The sequence below is a fragment of the Canis aureus genome, chromosome 1 (assembly GCF_053574225.1).
Source record: "Canis aureus isolate CA01 chromosome 1, VMU_Caureus_v.1.0, whole genome shotgun sequence".
Classification (NCBI taxonomy): domain Eukaryota; kingdom Metazoa; phylum Chordata; class Mammalia; order Carnivora; family Canidae; genus Canis; species Canis aureus.
Window position 1 is genome coordinate 100,823,281 of NC_135611.1, and position 27,733 is coordinate 100,851,013.

Here is a 27,733-nt window from a genome sequence, read left to right on the forward strand (position 1 = left end):
TTCAGATAACCCTTTATTTCAGGGCTCAGATTGTCTCTGCACACATGCTCCAAATGAAAATGACAATATCTGTTCTGTACCCAAAACAGCATCACTTAAGCTCCTTTGTGTTTGAGATGATGTCAGATTTGTAAAAGATATTGAGGATACCTGAGAATATAGAGTAAGAAATATATGGGTAGGGGCTAGTGGGTGGCTTGGCTGATTGGGTATCGGCCTTTGGCTCAGGTCATGATCTCAGGGTCCTGGGACCCAGTCCCTCATCAGGCTCTCTGCTTAGCAAAAAGCCTTCTCCCTCTCCCTCTGCTGGTGTTATTTCTCTCTTTCTCTCAAATACATAAATAAAATTAAAAAAAAAAAGAAATATATGGATAAAAGTGTTCCTCAATAGATGGGACACAATCACTATACAGGCAAGAGAGGATTAGTGTGGAGCCAGAAGCCGAACCTGTCACTGACCACTTCATTCAGGGTGGCCTAACATTTCTGCTCTTCTTCAATATCAGAAAACTATATGGGGTGTGAAAAAGGAAACCACAGGCCCCAAATGGAGTCACTTCTGCTAGGCCATGTCACCAAACCAGGGAGTAATTCCAAAGCTCAATGCATTTTCAAACTCCCTCAGAAATTTAGTTCCAAGCTCAGTAAGGGATTTTCTGGTCAGTACCAAAAAGGTACTCTGCCACATAGATGGGCCATCTCAATTCCCCAAAGAAATATGAGGGACTCTCCTAATAAGACTCTTTTGTCCCCACAATAAGGTGATCTTACCTGACATCATCCTTTGTTCTGTTTATGACATTTAGGTCCTATCTTTAAAAACCTTTCCCTTTCTGTAGCGCTTTGGAGCTGCCCTCTACTTGCTAGATGAGATGCTGCCCAAGTCACAAATCACTGACTAAAGCCTAAAGACCTTAACAATGTCTTAGACTTAATTTTAAACAGGGGCTTTTGTGGAACGCCTGGGTGGCTAGGCAGTTGAGCATCTGCCTTTGGCTCAGGGCATGATCCCGGAGCCCAGGATCCAGTCCTATATCCGGTTTATGTGTGGGGCCTGCTTCTCCCTCTCCTAGGTCTCTGCCTCTCTCTCTGTCTCGCATGAATAAATAAAATATTTTTAAAAAAACAAAAACAGGGCAGCCCGGGTGGCTTGGCGGCTTAGTGCCGCCTTCAGCCCAGGGCCTGATCCTGGAGACCCGGGATCGAGTCCCACGTCGGGCTCCCTGCATGAAGCCAGCTTCTCCCTCTGCCTGGTGTGTCTGCCTCTCTCTCTCTCCTCTCTGTGTTTCTCATGAATAAATAAATAAAATCTTAAAAAAAAAATAAAAAAAAAAACAGGTAATTTTGTATTCGTCCTAACCAATTCCAAAACTGACTAACGTTTCGGGATACAAGCATTGATGAGCAACATCTTTCAACTATGTACATTCATTATATATCTGGAGTGCTGTACGAAATGACATGTAATTTACCAAAGTAAAAGGATTTGAGAGCACCTAAAATAATAGTGTGTTGGAAGCTGACTGAACTTCCTGGAGTCTAAAATTATGACCTTTCTCCGCCTTTATTTATCTTTAAAGTTTTTATTTACTTATTAATGAGAAACACGCGGGCGGGGGGGCGGGGGCGGGCGCAGAGACACAGGCAGAGGAAGAAGTAGGCTCCCTGCAGGGAGGCTGACCTGGGACTCCGGTTCTCCAGGATCAGGCCCTGGGCTAGAAAGAGGGACTAAACCGCTGAGCCACACAGGCCGCCCCTTTCTCCGCCCTTAACAGGAAGTGATGACAGTGCCTCTGGGTAGGAGCAGCACTTTCCAAAGGCCCCAGGATGCCACCTGACCTCCGCTCCAGTACTCCTGGGTGTAGGACCCCCTACGGGAGGCTGCCTGAGCTCTGGAAACCACACTACCGGGAAGAGCCTGGGCACGGTGCAGCGAGGAGCTAATGAGGGAACACAATGCCGGGTTTCTAGGCGGGCGCCATCCTAGGGGGCGGGGCTTCCGGCCTCATCTCCCTGTAAATATTTTTCCTCTGGGTTTATCCCCCAGGGGTCGGGCTCAGAGTCGGGGTAACTAATCGTGAAGACGCAAAGGGACCCACTGTCCTCGCCAGGCACACGGAGGGCCGGGCTCACTCCGCCTCCGAGTCCAATGGCTGCGGCCGCGCCCAGGACCCCGGCGCAGGTAAACGCTCATCCCCGGACCCTCCCCGCGCTCCCCGCACCCAGACCCCTAAGGCCCGAGCGCGGGGCGCCTCTTCGTGGCCCTACGGCCCCGGCCCCGCCCCGGCGTTCCGGACAGGGAGGCGCCGGTGTGCGGGGTCCCCGCGGGTGAGCGCCTGCGGGCTGTATTGCTGGAGCGGGCAGCAGGGGAGGGGCGGGCAGCAGGGGAGGGGCGGGCAGGGGCTGACTGCGGGGGTGGGGGTTCGTCAGCAGCGGGGAGCTGCACGGGTCCATTCTTTCTGTCAAAGCAGGTGCCGCGCGGCCAGTGAGCCTGCGCCCTCGCTGCCTGACGGGGCCGTCTGTCTTGGCGGTGCTGAGAGGGGGGCGACCCGCGTGTACACAGGCTTTATCTGGCCGCAGAGAAGGGCACGCCCCGCGGGGGTAAGCGAGGAGGAGGGACTCGCAGCAGTCGGTGGATTGTTGATGGACTCCGTGGCCACCGTGGACGTGGTGAACCGGTTGACTGGTCTATGTTTTGAGAAGGGCCGAGGCCGATTGTGGGTGTTGCAGGTGAGAAAAGGAAGGGAGGAGTCAGGGCAAACCCCAGGGCCTTCGTTACGCGAACCTTAAAAAGTGCCAGTTCCCCCCAAAAATGGATTGATGTAGGAGCGACAGAGAACTGCGGTTTCCAATAAAGCAGCTGAGTCAAAATAGCGGGCCAGTGTGGAGAACAAGAGAGAGGTAGTCTATTTTAAGGGGAAAGGGGGGAAGTTGGGGAGGCTGTTGTAAACTACAAGTCCACAGGAGTAAGTTGGGAGTTGCGGCTTCTCATTGGCTGAGGTCTTGGGTGCGGTGATCAGGAAAGCCTGTCTTTTTGGGGTCTGAGGTAGTGAAGTCGGGTCCCATATAAGGTCAATCCCATCGCTTTCAGTTGGGCCTGCAGTTGATCACATTGGTAGTGCCTGAGAGCTCCCCGAAGTGCAACCTCCCGACTCCAGTTTAGTGAGGTTTTCCGTTATGAATAGCAGCGGAAGGGATTGAAGCTCCCGTGAACCTGATGGAAGTTGGCAGTATGTTGATTATCCCTTGGGGTGTCCTAACTTGTCTTGACATGGTTAAGCATCTTAGATGTCTTAGGGAAGTGCGAGTGATGGTGTGGAGTGGGCAGCTGGACAGGACATTTTGGGAAACTGGGGGGAAGTTGCAGATTGGAGGCTTCCCAAAGTGATGGCTGTTGTGCGGAGCAGGGGGAGAATTGGGTCCCATTTAGGAAGGGCATGCAGGGACGCCTGGGTGGCTCAGTGGTTTAGCGCCTGTCTTCGGCCCAGGGTGTGATCCTGGAGTCCCGGGATGGAGTCCCACATCAGGCTCCCTGCGTGGAGCCTGCTTCTCCCTCTGCCTATGCCTCTGCCTCTGTCTCTGTCTCTGTGTCTCTCATGAATAAGTAAAGAAAATCTTTTTTTAAAAAAAGGAAGGGAATGCAGAGAATATTGGCAGTGCTATTAGTAGGTCACCGGGTCCTACTAAACTGTGCTGAAGAGTGGTTCTGTTGTTCAGCGTGAGTTTGTATAGTTGCTGGGCATTGCGAACACAGGTGAAGGTAGAGAGAATGATCTGGCAGTCAGATGGGCAAGCCTTCCACGGGATGATGGATGGAACAAGAGATAGCAGAGGACAACTGGGAGTTTTGGAGTTTTTTTGTTTTTGTGTTTGTCTGTCTGATTTAAGGCGGCCCCATGCCCTTGTGGAGCCCAAAATGAGACTTGACCTCTGGACTCTGAGATCAAGAGTCAAATGCTGAACCTACGAGTGTTTGGGAAACAGGGGCTACTATCTTACCAGTTTTGTAGGGCTTCACCAGAATTTTGGGATCAGCTTTTACCATATTTGGGGTCTTTCAAAGTCTTGCTGCTGGATAAGGTCTGGGCAGATGTGATCATTGCTGCTTCACTGTGCCTGGCAGGGAGACCTTTAGTGCTGGGGTCTTCACAACGGTTCAGTGGACAGTGCTGGGTTCTGATGGTTGAGGGACAGCATGGGCAGCACAGAAGTAGAAGAGGGTCTGTGAGTATCCTAAGTTGACATGTGCTTGTGAGTGCCTGTCATTGAAGGGAGGATTACAGGCAGGTTGAGGAGGGCTTCTCAGCAGCATCTGAGGCTTTCCCTCAGTTGGGATCCATGAGAGTCCTGGGGTGGTAGTGGAGCCATCAAACATCCTTTGGATGACCTGTGACGAGTACAAGAGTGAGTGATGGGAGAATCGTGTGGTGTGGGGGCAGGAAGGCGTGGGCGTTCATCTGTGGGGTCTGAAGACAGGAGAGAGGTACAGTCTACAGAATCATGTGCACATAGATAGGAAGTGTGAGCCAAGGACCTCAGGGTCCTGATATTGAGGACTCTCTGGTAAAGCCAGGGCCCATACCTGGCTGTCTCAGGGCATAATCTGGGAGAGCCTGCATTGGGAATATCGTGACAGGAGGATGGGACCTTGCAGGCCACGCCCAGAGCTTAGATTGCACCTACGTGTCCCGTGTCTGTTACTACTGAGGACTGAACAGTGATTGACGGGAAGGCGAGAGGAGTGCAGCATTAGTGGCACCAGGACCTGGCATTTATCTTACAGTGGGGAGCTGAGGTGGCAGGGGAGACTGGGGTGCTGTGGGGGGGGGTTGGGTTGTGGGTTTTCAGAGAGAGAGAGAATGTTCATGGTTCCATCTGTTGCTCTCCTGACAGGGTGGCGTGACCTTTGAGGACATTGCCGTGTACTTCTCCTGGAAGGAGTGGAGACTTCTGGATGAGGCTCAGAGACGGCTGTACCACCATGTGATGCTGGAGAACTTTACACTTATATCCTCACTGGGTAAGGCCTTCACCGTCCTCATTCACCTGGAGTAGTAGACTCTGTATTCCACATCCCCCTCCTCTCTTTTCCAGGGGATGGTTTGTCCTTCTCATGTGTGGCCTTTGGGCACTGCTTGCTTCCCCAGCTTTCTGGGTAGTTGCTTTTGTGGCTATCTCTGAGTTGTTGGTGTGCCCTTTCCTCTGCCCTGCAGTCCCCGTACCCTGTGTACTGAACCCTGAGGGTGACATTGGAGGTCAGTAGTCCTGCAGTGAGGCTGATGGATTGCACCTGGCTTGCCCTCTGCCCAGCTGGGTACATGTGTTCAGATCCGTGCCATTTCTGTGGCCCGGCTTTTGATGCCTTGTTTTAGGTGACATTTCCTTGTGCCTGCCTGTGCCTGAAACTGCGGGCATTGGCATGTTTACTTCTTAAGTGGACCATGGGCTACTTCTCAAGAGCATCCTCTATGGTTCTTTCTGTAGTGTTTACATCTCTTCTTCCATCTGGTCGCCTTCCTTCAACTTTTGAGAAATGATTGACAAATAAAATTATATTATTGAAAGTATATTATATGATGATTTGGGATGCCTGGGTGGCTCAGCAGTTGGGCGTCTGCTGGGTGTGATCTCCGTTCAGGGATCATGTCCCGCACTGGGCTCCCTGTGGGGAGCCTGCTTCTCCCTCTGCCTGTGTCTCTCCCTCTCTCTGTGTCTCTTATGAATAAATAAATAAAATCTTTAAAAATAAATGAGGTGTATTATATGATGATTTATTATAGAATATGAAACTATTACCTAAATTAAGGCAATCAACACACTGATCACTTGATATAACTTTTTTTGGCAGCCCGGGTGGTTCAGTGGTTTAGTGCTGCCTTCAGCCAAAGGCGTGATTCTGGAGACCTGGGATCAAGTCCCACATCAGGCTCTCTGCATGGAGCCTGCTTCTCCCATGCCTGTGTCTCTGTCTCTGTGTGTGTGTGTGTGTCTCTCATGAATAAATAAATAAATCTTAAAAAAAATTTACCTTTTTTAGTATTGTTGAGAAAGCTTAATATCTACTCACTTACCAAATTTCAGGTGTACAATACAGTATTAACAACTGTATTCAAGGCAGCCCGGGTGGCTCAGCAGTTTAGCGCCGCCTTCAGCCTAGGGCGTGATCCTGGATACCTGGGATGAGTCCCACAGTTGGGCTCTCCGCAGGGGGCCTGCTTCTTCCTCTGCCTGTGTCTCTGTGCCTCTTTCTCTCTCTCTCTCTCTCTCATGAATAAATAAATAAAATCTTAAACAGACAAAGAAAAGAACTGTATTCAAACTGCTGTACATTCGGTCCTTAGAACTTACTCATGTTTTAAGTGAAAGCGTGTATCCCTGACCACCATCTCCCCATTTCCACCAGTCCTAGCTTCTGGCATCCTGTTTTCTTTTTTTGTGAGTTTGGGTATGTTTGTTTTTTCAAGAGTATCCTTATATGTAATACTGTGCAATACTTGTCTTTTACTGTGTGGTTTATTTGACTTAGCATAGTATTTTTCAGGTTCATCCATGTTGTGGCAAGTGGAAATTTTGCTTTCTTTTTTATGACTTAATATTCCTGTGTATGTGTGTATACTAAATGTTCTTTGTCACTTTAAACACACAGGCACAGTTAATGATATTTCCACATATTGGTTATTGTGAATAATACTGCAGTGGGTATGTGTGTGGAGATACTGATTTTCTTTGGCATACATACCTAGAAATGACAATGGTGGACCATGTGGTAGTTTTTTGCTTTTTTTTTTTTTTTTTTTTTTTAAATTTAAACTTAGTTAACATGTAGTATAGTAATAGTTTTTGGAGTAGAATTCCATGATTTGTCACTTACATGCAATTCCCAGTGCTCATCACAAGTGCCCTCTTTAATATTCATCACTTATCTGGCCCATCCCCACCCACATCCCTCCATCAACTCTTAGTTTGTTCTGTATCCTTTTTCTTTTTCTTTTCTTTTTTTTTTTTTTTTTTAAGATTTATTTATTCATGAGAGACACAGAGGGGGGGTGGGCAGAGACACAGGTAGAGGGGAGTAGCAGGCTCCCCAAAGGGAGCCCAATGCAGGACTCAATCCTGGATCCCAGGATCACGCTGTGAGCCAAAGGCAGACGCTCAACCACTCAACCACCCAGGCGTCCCTTTTTTTTTTTTTTCTTTCTCCTTTTTCTACTCCCCCTTCTCATTTGTTCATTTGTTTTCTTAAATTGCAGATATGAGTGAGATCATATGATATTGTCTTTCTTTGATTGACTATTTCACTTAGCCTAATAACCTCTAGTTTCATCCATGTCATTACAAATGGCAAGATTTCATTCTTTTTGAAGGCTGAGTAATACTCCATTGTATAAATATACCACATCTTCTTTATCCATTCATTAGTCAGTGGACATATGGTTCTCTTCTTGTCGATAATGCTGCTGTACACATCGGGGTGTATATACGCCTTCTTATCTGTGTTTTTGTATCCTTTGGATAAATATAGTTGTTGGTTTGTAGGGTAGTTCTGTTAACTTTTTGAGCAACCTCCATAATGTTCTCCAGAGTGGCTGTACCAGTTTGCATTTCTCATTAACAGTCCAAAAGTGTTCCCCTTTTTCCACATCCTCACCAACGCTTGTTTCCTGTGTTGTTAATTTTAACCATTCTCACAGGTGTGAGATGATATCTCATCATGGTTTTGATTTGTAGTTCCCTGATAGGAATAGTGTTAAGCATCTTTTCATACATCTGTTAGCCATCTATCTGGATGTCTTCTTTGGAAAAATGTCTATTCGTGTCTTCTGCCCATTTCTTAACTGGATTATTTGTTTTGTGATGTTGAGTTTGTTAAGTTCTTTATAGATTTTGGATAGTAAGCCTTTATCGTATATGTTGTTTGCAAATATCTTCATCCATTCTGTAGCCTGCCTTTTAGTTTTGTTGATTGTTTCCTTTGCTATGCAGAACCTTTTATCTGGATGAAGTCTCAATAGTTCATTTTTGCTTTTGCTTCCCTCATTTCTGGCAACGTGTCTGATAAGTTGCTATGGCTGAGGTCAAAGAGGTTTCTATGTTCTCTAGGATTTTGATGGTTTCTTGTTTCACATTTAGATCTTTCATCTGTTTTTTAATTTTTTTTTCATGTATGGTATAAAATAATGGTCCAGTTTCATTCTTTTCCATGTTGCTATCCAGTTTTCCCAGCACCATTTGTTGAAGAAACTGTCTTTTTTTCCCTTTGAATAATATTTCCTTCTTTGTGGAAGATTAGTTGACCATAGAGTTGAGGGTCCATTTCTGGGCTCTCTTTTCTGTTCCATTGATCTATCTATCTGTTTTTGTGCCAGTACCATACTATGTTAATCACTACAGCTTTGTAATAAAACTTGAAATCCGGAATTGTGATGCTTCCAGTTTTTTCTTTTTTCTTTTTTAAGATTTTATTTATTTATTTATGAGAGACACAGAGAAAAAGCAGAGACACAGGCAGAGGGAGAAGCCAACTTCCTGCAGGCACCCCAATGTGGGGCTCAATCCCAGACCTGGGATCCGGGATCATGCCCTGAGCTGAAGGCAAACGCTCACTCATCCTCTGAGCCACCCACGCACCCCTCCAGTTTTGTTTTTTCTTTTCGGAATTGCTTTGGCTATTCAGGGAATTTTGTGGTTCCATACAAATTTTTAGGATTGTTTGTTCTCGCTGTGTGACACATGCTGGTGGTATTTTGATAAGGATTGCATTAATTTTAATTTTTTAAAAGATTTTATTTTTTTTATTTATTGGAGAGAGACAGAGAGGCAGAGACACAGGCAGAGGGAGAAGCAGGCTTCATGCCAGGAGGCCGATATGGGACTCGATCCCAGGACTCCAGGATCAGGCCTTGGGCCAAAGGCAGGCGCCAAACCACTGAGCCACCCAGGGATCCCTCCTACAGTATTTTTCTTTTCTGTTTTCTTTTTTCTTTTCAGTAGGCTCCACACTCAGCATGGAGCCAAACACAGGGCTTAAACTCACGACCCTGAGATCAAGACCTGAGCTGCAATCAAAGATCAGATGCCCAACTGACTGAGTCACCCAGGGGCCCCGTCCTACAGTATTTCTATCTTCCTGGTACCATGTAGTTCCTCAGCTAGGGCTTCCAGGGAGGAGTCCTTCATGTATCAGAGTATGCTGCAGACATGACCAGGTGGGCTCATAGAGGGCCTGTTTCTGGCGAATCACAGCTGGGAAAGCCGGTGATATTAGGCCTCTGTTCATATCATACTGGGTACCTTTGTTTGTTCAACCAGAGTTTGCTGTAGTTGGCAATGGCCACACCCCATTTCTGGCTTTCTTTCTTCTCTGTTGGCAGTTTGTGGACTTCTGGGTTCTGTTTCTTTGGTGATGCCTTGACTTCCAGCGCAGGGGTAATCGGTGCTCCTCAGGCCTCCATCTCACCCCTTTCTCTCACTGCTCTTTCTGTGTAGTCCAACATTCACACTTGCCCAGTTTGCCATGAGATGTTAACAAATCCCTGAACTGACCTTGAACAGTAGCAAATTTCTTGTGATTGGATTTTCCAAAGCCTTCTACTCAGCCAAATATCTGCAGCAAAAATGGGCCTACACGAAGCTGTGGACAGAGAACAAGTTGTAGACCCTGGCTCTCTTCCTGGTGTCATACCTTAGTTTTGTATTCTTCTAGTGAGCTCTCCATGATACTTTGATCTTAAGGCCCCAGTAACACACAGCAGTCACTCCTTCAACTGAATTCCATCTCCAGTGTCTAGAAAACCATGCCATACGTTTATGCTCAGGTAAGACTGGCATGTATGTGATTGGCTTACCCATCACTATAGTCAACACATATTTCACCAGCATTTCTTTGTGTTCAGGTTGCTGCTGTGGAGCAGAGGCTGCGGAGGCACCCATTGAACAGAGTGCTTCTGGAGGTGTGTCACAGACCAGGACGCCCAGGATAGCTCTGACTTCCCGGATGACCCACCCCTGTGAGATGTGTAGTCTTGTCTTGAGAGACATTTTCCACTTGGCTGAGGAGCAAGGAAAAGAAAACAGCCAAAAACTGTTAAGGTGTGGGGCATGTGGGAAACGATTTTATTTTAGTATACGGTTTAAACAGCAGCAGGAGCAGCACGTGGCTGAAAAACCATTCAGAAACCGTGTAGACAGGGTCTCTGTTGTGAAGAGTTGGGGACTCCACAATTCTGGAAAGTCCTTTACCTGTGGGGAAGTTCAGAAAGATTTTCTGTCTGGCTCGGGGCATCTGCAGCAAGAGGCCACTGAGAGTAGGGAGAAGCCAAACACAATCATCCAGTGCAGAGCAACTTTACAAAGCAGAAAAAGTCCTTATCCTTGGGGAGAATGCAAGAATGCCTTTGGTCCCCAACATTCACATATTCAGGACCAGGGTGTTCACCTTGGAAGACAGTGCTTTATGTGCAGTGACTGTGGGAAGTCTTTTAGCACTCATACTGCTCTCCATTATCACCAGAGAGTTCACACTGGAGAGAGGCCTTATGAGTGCAGTGAGTGTGGCAAGTCCTTTACCCGAAGACATAGCCTCAATGTGCACCTAAAGGTTCACTCAGGTGAAAGGCCTTATAAGTGTAATGAATGTGGGAAATCTTTTATTTGTAGGTATGAACTCCAGTATCATCATAGAAGTCATTCTGGAGAAAAACCTTATGAGTGTAGTGAATGTGGAAAATCTTTTACCTCTAGCTCTGCCCTCAGTTATCATCAGAGATCTCACAGAGGAGAAAGACCTTATGAGTGCAATGAATGTGGGAAATCTTTTACTTCTGGGTCTTCCCTCAGGTACCATCAGAGAGGTCACACGGGAGAAAGGCCTTATGAGTGCAGTGAATGTGGGAAATCCTTTAGACAAAAATATTCCCTCTCAATACACCAGAAAATTCATAGTAGAGGAAGCCCTTATAAATGCAACAAATGTGGGAAATCTTTTTCTTGTAGTTCCAGTTTCCATTATCATCAGAGAATTCACACAGGAGAAAGGCCTTATGAGTGCAGTGAGTGTGGAAAATCTTTTATCAGTAGCACTGCCCTCCATTATCATCAGAGAATTCACACTGGAGAAAGGCCTCATGAGTGCAGTGACTGTGGGAAATCTTTCAGCACTCATAGTGCTCTTCGATATCATCGCAGAGTTCACACTGGAGAGAGGCCTCATGAGTGCAGTGAATGTGGCAAGTCCTTTACCCGAAGAAATAGCCTCAATATGCACCTCAAAGTTCATTCAAGTGAAAGATTTTATGAGTGTAATGAATGTGGGAAATCTTTTATTTGTAGGTATGAACTCCAGTATCATAACAGAGTTCATTCTGGAGAAAAACCTTTTGAGTGCAATGAATGTGGAAAATCTTTTACCTCTAGCTCTGCCCTCACTTATCATCAGAGATCTCACAGAGGAGAAAGGCCTTATGAGTGTAGTGAATGTGGGAAATCTTTTACTTCTGGGTCTTCCCTCAGGTATCATCAGAGAGGTCACACAGGAGAAAGGCCTTATCAGTGCAGTGAATGTGGGAAATCCTTTAGGCAAAAACATTCCCTCTCAATACATCAGAGAATTCATAATGGTGGAAGCCCTTACCAATGCGACAAATGTGGGAAATCTTTTACTTTTAGTTCCAGCTTCTATTATCATCAGAGAATTCACACAGGAGAAAGGCCTTATGAGTGCAATGAGTGTGGAAAATCTTTTATCAGTAGCACTGCCCTCCATTATCATCACAGAGTTCATACTGGAGAAAGGCCTCATGAGTGCAGTGAATGTGGGAAGTCCTTTATCCAAACATCTTCCCTCTCAGTACACCAGAGACTTCATAAGAGAGAAAGGCCTTACGAATGCAGTGAATGTGGTAAATCCTTTACCTATAGTTCCAGTTTCCATTATCATCAAAAAGTTCACACTGGAGAAAGGCCACATGAGTGCAGTGAATGTGGGAAGTCCTTTATCACTCGTACTGCTCTCTGTTACCATCACAGGGTTCACACTGGAGAACGGCCTTATGAGTGCAGTGAATGTGGGAAATCGTTTAGAGGAAAATCTAACCTCTCTCAACATTGGAAAGTTCACACTAGAGAAAGGCATAATTGTATAATGAATATGCAATTTCCTTATTCAGTGTAATGACACTGGTGAAACTCTGAGGAGGCATTTGCCTGATTTGAATCTTTTACAGTTGGATATTCCTTACAATTTCAGTTATGTTGGAAGTATATGTGGCTAAGTTGCATTTTCTAACTTGTCCAGAGATCCCTCTAAATTTATGTAACTGACAGGTCAGTGACTATTTCACCTCTGCCAGCTGGTAGGTCCACACAGTGCGCATCTGTCCTCACCCCAGTGTACTCCTTGTACTCAGGCTGACCTCTGTTCTTATGAATTGCAGCAGATTAGCAGTAACCTGAGGTCTTAGGAGTCAACTTTCCTTCTTCCTTGAATACCTTCAAGGCATGGACCTAAATCAGTGATGATCCAGAGAATATCATGAGTTTGGCTGGCAGTTTACAGAGAATGACTACGTTTTTCAGGGATATCTTGGTCTTATGTGATGCTTGTGATGAGTTTTTCCAGGTCACAGACCGGAGAACTATCTGCTGCACGTTGATTTGGCCGACATGGTAATCAAGGCCTTACTGTTTAAGTCCTTTTTGATTTTGAATGTTCTACTTACTGTACAGGCTAATTTATAAAGAGACGTGGGCTCATCAGTCATCAAAGGCTCAACTTTTTAGGAATCTCCAATTATCTGTGCCTGTCGAGGGAGAGGAGGAAGGCAGAAAACAGCTTGCCAGGTTTTTTTGTTTGTTTGTTTGTTTTGCTTTGTTTTTTGTTTTTTTAAGTAAACTTTGTGTCCAACTTGGGACTCAAACTCAAAACTTCATGAATCACAGGCTCAGGCAGCCTGGGTGGTTCAGCGGTTTAGTGCTTGCCTTTGGCCCAGGGCATGATCCTGGAGTCCTGGGATCGAGTCCCACGTTGGGCTCCCTGCATGGAGCCTGCTTCTCCCTCTGCCTTGTGTCTCTGCCTCTTTCTCTCTGGATCTCTCATGAATAAATAAATAAAATATTTAAAAAAAAAAAAAGAATCACAGGCTCTACTGACTGAGCCAGCCAGGTGTTTCAGTAAGCAGCCTGCCAGTTTTGACTAAATTTGCATTGCTGCCCCACAGCCTCCTATGCAGGGCTTTCTGGTTTTCATTTGAGGCCCGGATACCATGTGATTTTAGGATCCTCAGTGATGACCCCAAGGAGGGGGCAAGTGTGAGACCCTCAGATGCTTCTGCAAGCAGCATGAATTTTTCCCCGTACTCAAAAGAGATCTCACAGGGGATGTCAGCACCATTGAGGTGGTATCTTCCCATGTCTACAAACAGCTCTGTGCTCTGATGTCCACAGTTCACTAGGCTAGGGTCACTGGTTCTAAGACCACAGGGGGCAGGGGGAAACTGTAACTGGTACAGAAACACTGGCTTAATAGGAAATGGAGGAGACTGCAGCCAACTGGATGCAGTGTGCCTCTTCTAAAAGTGCATCCGGACAAGTTTCTGTGACAGTGACTCTGCAGGATTAGTGTGTGCACAAATCTTAGGAGGTATAGGTGTGCCTTTCTTATGTAGCTGAAGTCATTGTCAGATAAAATAATTGAAAGCTATTGATTCCTTTACCCCCCTCATTGTTTACCACTTCAAAGCCATTACTGCACAGAGAGGAAAACAATATATTAAAGGGGGTGGAGGGGGCGCCTGGGTGACTCAGTGGTTCAGGGTATGATCCTGGAGACCCAGGATCGAGTCCCCACATCGGGCTCCCTGCATGGAGCCTGTTTCCCCCTTTGCCTCTCAGTCTCTGTGTGTCTCATGAATAAATAAAATCTTTAAAAATAAATAAATAAAAATAAAAGGGGTGGAGGAATCTGTAGTTTTTTGATGTGGCTCTTAAGACCCAGGCACTGTTCCTGTTGGCTCTGGTGGAAATGTCCTTCACTGCTCCCGGTATTTGCAGACACCGAGGTAAGACTGACGCCTAGAGGACATGGGAACAGGTGGTACTGTCAGTATAGGGTTGCCAAACATATTTTTGAGCCGATTTTTAAAACTATAAAGGTTTAATTTACAGATGCTAATAAACTGCGTGTTTAAAAATGTACAATTTGATAAGTTTTGACAAGCATATGAATCTCTGAAAACCATCATAACCTTGATAATGACTATATATGTCATGTTATATTTACCTCCTGCCCTATTACAATCTCTCCTTACGCTACCCACCTCTTGGTAACCATTGTACTTTGTTTTGCAATGGAAGCCATCACATTTTTTATTTATATGTTTGGAATCAAACTGTTTACTCTTTTTTTTTTTCCTGATTTCCTTTGTGTTTTATAATTACTTTGACTTTCATCAATGATATTATGAGTAGCTCACTTTTCTAACATTCTTGTTTGGGTATGCTGCTGTTACTTTATTCATCCGTTTTATGGGCTTTTAGGTTATTTCTAGATTTGCCTATTGAAAATAAAGCACTCAACAAACATTTGTGTCAGTACTTTCATACAGACATGCTGTTTTTATTTTTGTCAGTAATGTTCAATATCTGAGTCACGTGGTAGATGAATACTAACTTTTGAAGAAACTGCTATACTGTGATCAAAATGATTGTTTGCCAAAACAAAAAACAAACAAACAACAACAACAACAAAAAAACGATTGTTTGCTTTTGCATTCACATCAACAGTGGATTGAAGTCCGTATCTTCTACATACCTGCCAACACTTGATATGACCATTCTTTAATTTCAGCTCATGTAATAAGTGTGAAGTATAATCTCAGTGTAGTTTTATTTTTTTAAAGATTTTTATTTATTTATTCATGAGAGAGAGAGGCAGAGACATAGGCAGAGGGAGAAGCAGGCTCCCTGCAGGGAGCCCCATGTAGGACTTGATCCTGGACCCCAGGATCATTCCCTGAGCTGAAGGCAGACTTTCAACTGCTTAACCACCCAGGTGTCCCCTTAGTGTAGTTTTTATTGCATTTCCTGAAGGATTCATGATTTTGAGCATCTTTTGTTTTACTTGCCAATTATAAATCTTATGTATTTCTTTTCCATTAACATCAGTTGCCTATTTTCTTGTATGTGAGTTACAGCAATTTTCCTTTTCATTTACAAATAAGACACTGAAGCAACAAAGGCATGTTTAAAAGAAAACCCCAAGCCCTGAATACAGTTGCTTTGCTACCACTACATCACCAAACCTGGGCTTAATAGCTAACCTATTGTAGATTAGTAGTTTTAGTTTTAAGTTGTATGTTGTAGTTTTAACTTTTCCTCAATCAGCCCAAAGTTTCCTGGTTACAGTAGTGATGTAATCCACCTAATAAGTCCCCATTGTCCCCCCAAATGGGGATGACTTTGCCCAAATAATCCTTTTTTTAAAATATTTTATTTATTCATTCACGAGAAGCACACAGAGAGGGGCAGAGACATAGGCAGAGAGAGAAAGAGAAGCAGGCTCCATGCAGGGAGCCTGATGTGGGACTTGATCCCTGGACTCCAGGATCACACCCTGGGCTGAAGGCAGGCGCTCAACCGCTGAGCCACCCAGGTGTCCCTCCTTTTTTGTTTTTATGACGTCCTTGTCCTGCCTTTAAAACCTTTCTGCCCCATTGGAGCTCCCTTAATATTTGCAAGATGGGATGCTGTTCAATTCATAAATTGTTCAATAGAGATAATTTGATCTTCAAATTTACTCAGTTGAATATTGTTTTTTTTTTAGCAGAAACACTATATATGTTTAAATTTAGCGTGCATTCTACCATCATGTTAGCACTTTCATAAATGCAGGCATGCAGAAATATAAAAATCCATCCCTGATGTAGTGTTTGCCTCTTTACAAAGTTAAATTCTCCCATTATGATTGCGGGATACTCTGAGAAAGCACTGAAAAGCTGTACTTGGGTGTTTGGTGGAAAACTAAACTTTGGCATCTGCAGGAGATTTTACAAGCCCAGGCAGACAGCAGATTTGGGGGCTGAGAACTGGCTGGAGGTGTGCAGGAGTCTCACAGGCAGGAGACATTTATCCTGACCGGCCGGAGGGGAGAGACTCCCTGAACACCGTGAGGGGTGAGTGTAAGTCAGGCTGGTCTCACATTGGTAAAGACAAGGTTGGCACGCACACCCGGCAGAGTTGCTTCCTCCCATCCTACGCGGTATATGGGAAGAACGTCTCACCGTGGAGTGCCAGCCTCCAAGTGATTTAATTCCTTCTCTTTCTGTAACAATTAACTGCTGATCACCCAAAGGATCGTCATTCCGTGTCTCCGATCTGGGCTTTGTTTCCAGACAGCTAGCTCAGGGGAAGTTGGATGGGACCAGGAGGGGACGGGCGCTGGGGTCATATCCGGCCTCCCCTTGACCTGGAAGTACTTGGAGCCTGGGGCAGCGGGGACTCTATCAGAAAAGACAGGGATTCGGGATCCCTGGGTGGCGCAGCGGTTTGGCGCCTGCCTTTGGCCCAGGGCGCGATCCTGGAGACCCGGGATCGAATCCCACATCGGGCTCCCGGTGCATGGAGCCTGCTTCTCCCTCTGCCTGTGTCTCTGCCTCTCTCTCTCTCTCTCTGTGACTGTCATAAATAAAAAAAATAAAAAATAAAAATAAAAATAAAAAAAAAAGAAAAGACAGGGATTCCCCTGAGTGGTATTTCACCCGAAACATCCGGTCAGTGCCAGCCTCCCTCTCCACCGGAAGGATGGGAGTCCAGGTGGTGTAGGGCCTCTACCAGAACGAAGAGGGTCCCTAGTTCAGGCATGTGGGAAGCTGTGGAGTCCTTTTTTTCCCTCCTGGACATGCAGGATCATGGTGCCATCTCGCAAAATCAGCCAGGAAGGGGCCTGCAGAAGGGCCTGGTGCCTGGTAGGACGGCAGGGGTGGCACAGGAAGAGAGGAGACACCTGGTAGTTGTTGGAAGGACCCTCTGGGTTGAGTACCCGTACTTTGCTGGAGCCGATATTCCCATCAATCCTTAAGGTGGTGCCTGCCCACAGCTTTGGCCATTCTTGCTCCCCAGGGACACAGCACAGTCCACAGATGTGTCCTCCATTCCTCCCACAGGCATCATCATGACTGCTCTGGCTCCTCTTGGCGGTGATGGAGTGTAGACATCTGGACTAAACTCAGTGGATTATGTTGTCCATGATTATTTTAATGGAAAAAAGCCTCAGGCCCAAGATGATCAAGAAATTATGACCTTGTTGTACTGTCCCAGCACAGGGGTGTGAGAGCACCTAACCTGGGGTTCCTAAACAGTCTAGATTTGGCCACTCCCCAATTACAAAATCCAAAGGCAGAGAAATGTGTGGTGGTTAAAGAAGAAAGGACCTCAGCGAGGACAACGCAGGGAAGACAGTGGAATAACCTCTCAAAAATTGTCTCCAAAGTGCTCAAAACGCTTCCGGGTTTGTAGAAGGAAAATGTGGGGCAAAGGTGAGTAGGGACTTGCTGGTAGGCAGTAAAAGTCAAATAGGTCATTGTCCTGGAGTCAATCATGGGTGGGGTCTTGCATGTTCAGGGTAATCCTTAGTGCTTAAGGTGTAGTTTGGGTTCCCATCAGAGGATGCTTTGCCATCAGGGTCTTCCATCTGAGTCGAGACAAGCTGGAAAGAAGAACCTAGCTAGAAAGTTTGAGGTCAAATGGGGGCAGCCAAGGTCCTCTTTTGGTACTAAGAGAAACAGTATGTGTGAAGCCACTTTGGGCCCTCAACCAACCTAGTAATCCTAAGGTTTAACAAGAACACTTAGCCCACATGATTGATTAACATTTCTCTGATCATCTATAGATCATGCATTCTCTCCTAGAAAGAGTGAGCACTTCTGCATGCCACAAAGCGAAACAGACCCTCTTGCACAACCCCTAGGCACTAAGGAACCAGACCCCCTTGTACCACCTACCAGCACTGTGATAACATCTATAGCTAGCAGCACCAAGTGTGCATATAGTCAAGAAATGTCACAGACCAATGTAGTCCCTTTACTGGTTCACTGTCCTAACATTAACAATCTGTAGGCAAGACAGAAACCTCAGAATTAGCATTTTTACTAGAATCCACCTTCTCCCTAGGTGGCCAGTCTCCTGATAAAGATCATGTTCTGTTCCAATCAACACCTGCCTCGTTAGTATTGACTTCTGGGAGTTCTAGGTAGCCAGAACTGGGTTTTGGAAACAGAGGAGGGTATTTGAACACAGAGGCACACACACAGAGCAACCCATCCATGTGAAGAAGCAATTCTAGGGATACCTGAGTGGCTCAGTGGTTGAGTGTTGGCCTTTGACTCAGGGTGTGGTCCTGGGATTCCGGGATCAGTCCCATATTGGGCTCCCCTTGAGGAACCTGCTTCTCCCTCTGCCTATGTCTCTGCCTCTCTGTCTCTCATGAATAAATAAAATATTTTTTAAAAAAAGAAAAAGCATACCAACTGCAAACATTGTTTTTCTGCATCAGGTAGAGTGGTTAGAAGCTTTTCACTCTTTTTGTTTTAAATATTTTAAATATTAAATATTTAAATATATTAAATATCAAATATTTTAAATATTTAAATATTTTAAATATTAAATATTTAAATATTTTAAATATTAAATAATTTAAATTTAAATAGCAGTTTCTCAGAAACCAATATGTACTCAATGCATATTTGTTAGAACAATGAATAAACAACATTTCAATTTTACTTGCATTTTTATTCCAAGCATCTTACATTGCTTCCTTAACTCTCCCTCCAAAGTGGTGTGAAAATTAGTAAAGAAAACCATATTTAAAATGGAGCTCTAGGGATGCCTGGGTGGCTCAGCAGTAAGCATCTGCCTTTGGCTCAGGGCATGATCCTGGGGTCCCAGGATCGAGTCCCGCATCAGCCTTCCTGCATGGAGCCTGCTTCTCCTTCTGCCTATGTGTCTGCCTCTCTCTCTCTCTGTGTGTCTCTGATGAATAAATAAAATCTTTAAAAATAAATATATAAATAAAATGGAGATCTAATAGAGTGCCTGGGTGGCTCAGTCCTTGAAGCATTCAGCTTTTGATTTTGGCTCAAGTCATGATCTCAGGATTATGAAAGTTAGCCCCACATTGGGCTCTACCCTCAGCAGGGAGTTTGCTTGAGAGCCTCTCTGTCCCTCCCCCACTCATTCTCTCTCTCTTTCTCTCTCTCTCTCTTTCAAATAAATAGAATCTATTAAATGAAATGGAGGATTCACACAGGGAGGAATAGATAATCAGCAGGGAAAATGATTATTATTTTTATTTTGAAGAGGGAGGATGCTTTCTCTATAAATTTAATCTCCTGTTTTGAAAAAAAGGATGATCTCTACTTGCCCCAGGAACCACACACTAACCAGGACATGCAGCCAATGAAAAACTGTCACAACTGGAAACTTTTTCTTCGATGAACTTTTACTGATAGCAAACCTCCCACTTTCTTATTAAACCCTAATAAAATCGGACTTTAGCTTCTAACTCTTCAGTCTTGATTGTGGTTTGTCATGGTTGCTAATCCCCATTTGAAATTCCTCTATTAGTCCTGAATAAACTCAGTTTTCTAGTAAAATAACTGGTTATTTACTCATAGAGATGACAGTAGCATTGCTCAATGTTTTCAACAATGAGAAAGTCACATTTTAGAGATAAAAGCCTTACCATAGTGACCAAGCACATTGGTCCACCACAGGCACATGCTCCATTTGATTCTAACTTTTCTCAGACATCATAGGCTTCTTCTAAAAGCTCTCTAAGGGGGCACCCCTGGTGGCTCAATGGTTTAGCACTGCCTTCAGCCCAGAGCCTGATCCTAGAGACCTGGGATTGAGTCCTATGTCAGGCTCCCTGCATGGAGCCTGCTTCTCCCTCTGCCTGCGTCTCTGCCTCTCTGTGTGTGTGTGTTTGTGTGTGTGTGTGTGTGTGTGTGTGGCTCATGAACAGCTTCTGTCTTCAGGTCGGGGTGTGATCCTGGAGGCCTGGGATCGAGTCCCACATCAGGCTCCCTGAATGGAGGTTGCTTCTCTCTCTGCCTGTCTCTGCATCTCTCTTTCCCCGAGTCTCTCATGAATAAATAAATGAAATATTTAAAAAATATAAAATTCTCTGAGGTCATAACTGTTTTTTTTTTTCAGCTCTTATTGATGTGTAGGGAGATAGAATGTGGATTTCCTCATAGCTATTTCTGCCACTATCTTTAAATAGCTCCATAACCCTTATGAACTACTTTCTGAAATGTGCATTTCATGGCTGTTTTTCTGTGATAACTTTAATTCCTAAAGCAGGGATCCCTGGGTGGCGCAGCGGTTTGGCGCCTGCCTTTGGCCCAGGGCGCGATCCTGGAGACCCGGGATCGAGTCCCACATCGGGCTCCCGGTGCATGGAGCCTGCTTCTCCCTCTGCCTGTGTCTCTGCCTCTCTCTCTCTCTGTAACTATCATAAATAAATAAAAATTAAAAAAAAATTAAAAAAAAATTCCTAAAGCAACACAATTGCCAGTGCCTGAGGAAAGAAGAATCACTTCCCAGTAAGGATATGAGATCACTGAATTCAGATAACCCTTTGTTTCAGGGTTCAGATACTCCCTTTGCACACTCACTGCAACTGAAAATGGCAATATGTGTTTGATTTGAAAAATAGCATCAGGGATCCCTGGGTGGCGCAGCGGTTTAGCGCCTGCCTTTGGCTCAGGGCGCGATCCTGGAGACCCGGGATCGAATCCCACGTCAGGCTCCCGGTGTATGGAGCCTGCTTCTCCCTCTGCCTATGTCTCTGCCTCTCTCGCTCTCTCTGTGTGTGACTATCATAAATAAAAAAATAAAAAAAAAAAATTAAAAAAAAAGAATAGCATCAGTTAAGTTCCACTATGTATGGGGTGATATTAGATTCCTAAAAGAAATTAAGGACATTTGAAATTATGGAGTAAGAAATATATGGATACAAGTGTTCCTTAATAGAAGGGACACAACCACTATACAGGCAAGAGAGTATTAGTGTGGAGCCAGAGGCTGACTCTGTCACTGACCACTTCATTCAGGGTGGCCTAACATTCCTGCTCTTCTTCAATATCAGAGAACTGTAAGGGGTGTAAAAGAGTAAACCACAGGCCTCAAATGGAGTCACTTCTGTTAGGCCATGTCACAAACCAGGGAGTAATTCTAAAGCTCAATGCACTTTCAAACTTCCCCAGAAATTTAGTTCCAAGCTCAGTCAGGAATTTCTGGTCATCACCAAAAAGGCAATCTGCCACATGGATGGGCCATCTCAATTCCCAAAGAAATATGATATATTCTCCTAATAAGACTCTTTTGTCCCCACAATAAGGTGACCTCACCTGACATAATCCTTTGTTCTGTTTATGACATTTAGGTCTTATCTCTAAAAACCTATACCTTTCTATACTGTTTGAAGCTGCCTTTTGCCTGCTGGAAGAGACGCTGCCCAAGTCACAAATCACTGACTGAAGCCAATAGACCTTACAGTGTCTTAGACTTAATTTTTGTTGTTTAACACGGACTTCTGTATTCTTCCTAACCAATTCCAAACTGACTATAACGTTTCGGGATACAAGCATTGATGAGCAACATCTTTCCAGCTATGTACTTTCATTTAATATATCTGGAGTGCTGTACGAAATGACATGTAATTTACCTAAATAAAAGGATTTGAGAGCATCTAAAATAACAGTGTCTTGGAAGCTGACCGAACTTCCAGGAGTCTGAAATTATGACCCTTCGCCTTTAACAAGAAGTGATGCTAGTCCCTCTGGGTAGCAGAAGCACTTTCCTGCAGCCCTCAGGATGCCACGTGACCTCCGCACCAGTACTACCCGGAGGAGGACCCCCCGCCCCCACCGGAGGGTGCCTGAGCTCTCGGAACTACACCACCCGGAAGAGCCTGGGCACCGAAGGCGCACGAGGGGCCAATGAGGGCACAGGGCGCGGCGTTACTACGCGGGCGCAATCCTCGGGGGCGGGACTTCCCGCCTCATCTCGCGTAAGTATTTTGCCTCTGGTTGAGTCCGTTTATCCTGTAAGGTTTGGGTTCAGAGTCGGGGTGACTAACCCTGAACACCCGAAGGCACGTGCTGTCTTCGTCGCACCCAATGGGGGCCGGGCCCCGGACCGCCTCTCGAGTCCAATGACAGCGGCCGCGCCCAGGGCCCCGACACAGTCGCTCATCCCCCGGACCCTCCCCGCGCTCCCCGCACCCAGACCCCTAAGGCCCGAGCGCGGGGCGCCTGCTCCTGGCCCTACGGCCCCGGCCCCGCCCCGGCGTTCCGGACAGGGAGGCGCCGGTGTGCGGGGTCCCCGCGGGTGAGCGCCTGCGGGCTGTATTGCTGGAGCGGGCAGCAGGGGAGGGGCGGGCAGCAGGGGAGGGGCGGGCAGGGGCTGACTGCGGGGGTGGGGGTTCGTCAGCAGCGGGGAGCTGCACGGGTCCATTCTTTCTGTCAAAGCAGGTGCCGCGCGGCCAGTGAGCCTGCGCCCTCGCTGCCTGACGGGGCCGTCTGTCTTGGCGGTGCTGAGAGGGGGGCGACCCGCGTGTACACAGGCTTTATCTGGCCGCAGAGAAGGGCACGCCCCGCGGGGGTAAGCGAGGAGGAGGGACTCGCAGCAGTCGGTGGATTGTTGATGGACTCCGTGGCCACCGTGGACGTGGTGAACCGGTTGACTGGTCTATGTTTTGAGAAGGGCCGAGGCCGATTGTGGGTGTTGCAGGTGAGAAAAGGAAGGGAGGAGTCAGGGCAAACCCCAGGGCCTTCGTTACGCGAACCTTAAAAAGTGCCAGTTCCCCGCAAAAATGGATTGATGTAGGAGCGACAGAGAACTGCGGTTTCCAATAAAGCAGCTCAGTCAAAATAGCGGGCCAGTGTGGAGAACAAGAGAGAGGTAGTCTATTTTAAGGGGAAAGGGGGGAAGTTGGGGAGGCTGTTGTAAACTACAAGTCCACAGGAGTAAGTTGGGAGTTGCGGCTTCTCATTGGCTGAGGTCTTGGGTGCGGTGATCAGGAAAGCCTGTCTTTTTGGGGTCTGAGGTAGTGAAGTCGGGTCCCATATAAGGTCAATCCCATCGCTTTCAGTTGGGCCTGCAGTTGATCACATTGGTAGTGCCTGAGAGCTCCCCGAAGTGCAACCTCCCGACTCCAGTTTAGTGAGGTTTTCCGTTATGAATAGCAGCGGAAGGGATTGAAGCTCCCGTGAACCTGATGGAAGTTGGCAGTATGTTGATTATCCCTTGGGGTGTCCTAACTTGTCTTGACATGGTTAAGCATCTTAGATGTCTTAGGGAAGTGCGAGTGATGGTGTGGAGTGGGCAGCTGGACAGGACATTTTGGGAAACTGGGGGGAAGTTGCAGATTGGAGGCTTCCCAAAGTGATGGCTGTTGTGCGGAGCAGGGGGAGAATTGGGTCCCATTTAGGAAGGGCATGCAGGGACGCCTGGGTGGCTCAGTGGTTTAGCGCCTGTCTTCGGCCCAGGGTGTGATCCTGGAGTCCCGGGATGGAGTCCCACATCAGGCTCCCTGCGTGGAGCCTGCTTCTCCCTCTGCCTATGCCTCTGCCTCTGTCTCTGTCTCTGTGTCTCTCATGAATAAGTAAAGAAAATCTTTTTTTAAAAAAAGGAAGGGAATGCAGAGAATATTGGCAGTGCTATTAGTAGGTCACCGGGTCCTACTAAACTGTGCTGAAGAGTGGTTCTGTTGTTCAGCGTGAGTTTGTATAGTTGCTGGGCATTGCGAACACAGGTGAAGGTAGAGAGAATGATCTGGCAGTCAGATGGGCAAGCCTTCCACGGGATGATGGATGGAACAAGAGATAGCAGAGGACAACTGGGAGTTTTGGAGTTTTTTTGTTTTTGTGTTTGTCTGTCTGATTTAAGGCGGCCCCATGCCCTTGTGGAGCCCAAAATGAGACTTGACCTCTGGACTCTGAGATCAAGAGTCAAATGCTGAACCTACGAGTGTTTGGGAAACAGGGGCTACTATCTTACCAGTTTTGTAGGGCTTCACCAGAATTTTGGGATCAGCTTTTACCATATTTGGGGTCTTTCAAAGTCTTGCTGCTGGATAAGGTCTGGGCAGATGTGATCATTGCTGCTTCACTGTGCCTGGCAGGGAGACCTTTAGTGCTGGGGTCTTCACAACGGTTCAGTGGACAGTGCTGGGTTCTGATGGTTGAGGGACAGCATGGGCAGCACAGAAGTAGAAGAGGGTCTGTGAGTATCCTAAGTTGACATGTGCTTGTGAGTGCCTGTCATTGAAGGGAGGATTACAGGCAGGTTGAGGAGGGCTTCTCAGCAGCATCTGAGGCTTTCCCTCAGTTGGGATCCATGAGAGTCCTGGGGTGGTAGTGGAGCCATCAAACATCCTTTGGATGACCTGTGACGAGTACAAGAGTGAGTGATGGGAGAATCGTGTGGTGTGGGGGCAGGAAGGCGTGGGCGTTCATCTGTGGGGTCTGAAGACAGGAGAGAGGTACAGTCTACAGAATCATGTGCACATAGATAGGAAGTGTGAGCCAAGGACCTCAGGGTCCTGATATTGAGGACTCTCTGGTAAAGCCAGGGCCCATACCTGGCTGTCTCAGGGCATAATCTGGGAGAGCCTGCATTGGGAATATCGTGACAGGAGGATGGGACCTTGCAGGCCACGCCCAGAGCTTAGATTGCACCTACGTGTCCCGTGTCTGTTACTACTGAGGACTGAACAGTGATTGACGGGAAGGCGAGAGGAGTGCAGCATTAGTGGCACCAGGACCTGGCATTTATCTTACAGTGGGGAGCTGAGGTGGCAGGGGAGACTGAGGTGCTGTGGGGGGGGTGGGGGTTGGATTGTGGGTTTTCAGAGAGAGAGAGAATGTTCATGGTTCCATCTGTCGCTCTCCTGACAGGGTGGCGTGACCTTTGAGGACATTGCCGTGTACTTCTCCTGGAAGGAGTGGAGACTTCTGGATGAGGCTCAGAGACGGCTGTACCACCATGTGATGCTGGAGAACTTTACACTTATATCCTCACTGGGTAAGGCCTTCACTGTCCTCATTCACCTGGAGTAGTAGACTCTGTATTCCACATCCCCCTCCTCTCTTTTCCAGGGGATGGTTTGTCCTTCTCATGTGTGGCCTGTGGGCACTGCTTGCTTCCCCAGCTTTCTGGGTAGTTGCTTTTGTGGCTATCTCTGAGTTGTTGGTGTGCCCTTTCCTCTGCCCTGCAGTCCCCGTACCCTGTGTACTGAACCCTGAGGGTGACATTGGAGGTCAGTAGTCCTGCAGTGAGGCTGATGGATTGCACCTGGCTTGCCCTCTGCCCAGCTGGGTACATGTGTTCAGATCCGTGCCATTTCTGTGGCCCGGCTTTTGATGCCTTGTTTTAGGTGACATTTCCTTGTGCCTGCCTGTGCCTGAAACTGCGGGCATTGGCATGTTTACTTCTTAAGTGGACCATGGGCTACTTCTCAAGAGTGTTCTCTATGGTTCTTTCTGTGGCGTTTACATCTCTTCTACTCTCCGCCTTCCCTTGAGCTTTAAGATATTATTGACAGATAAGATTATATCAATGAAATTACATTATATGATGATTTTTGGTATACTATATAAGATTGGTGTAGTTTTTTATAGATTTATGTATTTGAGAGAATGAGAGGGAAAAAGTGTGTGTACTTGTACTTGCACTTGCAAGCAGAGAGTAAAGGAAAGGAAGAGAGAAGCCTAAGCTGACTCAGTGCTGAGAACAGAGCCTATGGTGGGGCTCGATATGAGGACCCTGATATCACTACCTGTTCAGAAACCAAGAAATTGGATGCTTAAACCACTGCACTACCAGGCACCCCTACTTTATGAAATTATTAACAAAATGAGGGACACCTCGGTGGCCCAGGTGTTGAGCGTCTGCCTTTAGCTCAGGGCGTGTTCCCACAGTTCCAGGATCGAGTCCCACTTCGGGCTCCTTGCATGGAGTCTGCTTCTCCTTCTGCCTGTGTTGTCTCTCTCTCTTTCTCTGTCTCTCATGAATAAATAATTCTTAAAAAAAAAATGAAGCTATAACACACCATCACTTAACATAATTATCTTTTTTGATCGTGATAGTGAGTCAAGAACTTAATATCTATCCTGTTATCAAAATCAAGTGTCGAATGCAATATTAATGACTGTAATCAACCTGTTGTACATTAGAATCTCGGAACTTCCTTATCTTGTAAGTGAAAATGTGTATCCCTCACCAACATCTCCCCATTTCCCTGAGTCCCTAGCTTCTGGGTTTTTTTTTTAATTTTTATTTATTTATGATAGTCACAGAGAGAGAGAGAGAGAGAGAGAGGCAGAGACATAGGCAGAGGGAAAAGCAGGCTCCATGCACCGGGAACCCGGCGTGGGATTCGATCCTGGGTCTCCAGGATCGCGCCCTGGGACAAAGGCAGGCTCTAAACCGCTGCACCACCCAGGGATCCCTAGCTTCTGGCTTTCTACTTTGTTTACAGGAGTTTGATTTATTTCTTTTTTATATAATACTTAGATAAGTGATACCCTACAATGTTTGTGTTTTGCTGTGTGCTGTTTTGACTTTGCATAATGTTTTCCAGGTCCATCTGTGGAAAGTGACTTGTTGCCTTCTTTTTTTTATGGCTGAATATTCCTGTGTGTGTGTGTACTAAATTTTCCTTGTCTCTTTATTTCATTTATTCATTTAAATACAATTTATTTTTTTGGGCTGCCCTAGTGGCTCAGTGGTTTAGTACTGCCTTCAGCCCAGGGTGTGATATTGGAGACCCCGGATCGAGTCCCACCCACATCAGGCTTCCTGCATGGAGCCTGCTTCTCCCTCTGCTTGTGTCTCTGCCCGCCCCCCCCACTCTCTCTTTCTGTGTCTCTCATGAATAAATAAAATCTTAAAAAAAATTATTTTATTTTTTACATATACTCCATATACAGTGTGGGGCTTGCACTTATAATGCCAAGATCAAGAGTCACATACTTAAGTGGACCATGGGCTACTTTATGGACAGACTTTATGGACATATGGACAGTCCATATGGACAGTCCATATGGACTTTATGGACAGACGCAGCCAGGCTTGCCTCCCTTGTCACTTTAAACATTCATACACACTTACTGATGTTTCCATTTATTTACTGTTACGAATAATACTTCAGTGAATATCCATGTTCAGATACTTATGGAGATACCGATTTTGTTTCTTTGGGATACATAACTAGAAATGGCAATGGTGGACTATATGGTAATTGTATTTTTTTTTTAAGATTACTTATTCATTCAGAGAGTGAAGAGAGAGGCACAAAGGCAGGCTCTAAACCGCTGCACCACCCAGGGATCCCTAGCTTCTGGCTTTCTACTTTGTTTACAGGAGTTTGCCTATTTTTTTATTGAAATATTCAGATTTCACAACAGTATTTTATTATTATTTTTAAAATACATTTTTTTATTTGAGAAAGAGCAATTGAATGCATGCACAAGGAAGGGAATGCCAGATGGGGAGAGAGAGAAAATCAAGCAGACTCTGACCTAAACACAGAGCATGAAGTTGGGCTTGATCCCACAACCATAATAAGATCACCACCTTGGCTGAGACCAAGTGTCAGATGTTTAATTAACTGTACCACTCAGGCGCCTATTTTTAAAAAACATTTTGCTTATTTATTTTAGAGAAAGAGAAA

The 27,733-nt window shown here is 46.0% G+C and overlaps 2 protein-coding genes across 13 annotated transcripts in view; both read left to right on the forward strand.

Annotated features, from left to right (window-relative positions):
- The first annotated feature begins 1,788 nt into the window (after positions 1-1,788).
- LOC144322446 (uncharacterized) lies at positions 1,789-14,730 on the forward strand. The gene is given in 5 exon segments (XM_077912520.1): positions 1,789-2,182; positions 2,472-2,730; positions 4,894-5,020; positions 9,894-12,043; positions 12,045-14,730. Coding segments are annotated over 4 exon segments (2,460 nt in total). The 5' UTR covers positions 1,789-2,182; positions 2,472-2,643; the 3' UTR covers positions 12,141-14,730.
- The window catches only part of LOC144322399 (uncharacterized), a 72,813-nt gene continuing 49,973 nt past the window's right edge, over positions 4,894-27,733 (forward strand). For 3 of the 12 annotated variants that reach the window (XM_077912390.1, XM_077912448.1, XM_077912456.1), the window contains exon 1: positions 24,957-25,083. Coding sequence is in view for 5 of the 12 variants with exons in the window: in XM_077912438.1 (XP_077768564.1) it covers positions 21,824-22,066; positions 24,957-25,083 (370 nt within the window). In the remaining 7 variants the exon portion in view is untranslated. The other 9 variants (XM_077912490.1, XM_077912499.1, XM_077912509.1 and 6 more) reach the window with 9 other exon arrangements.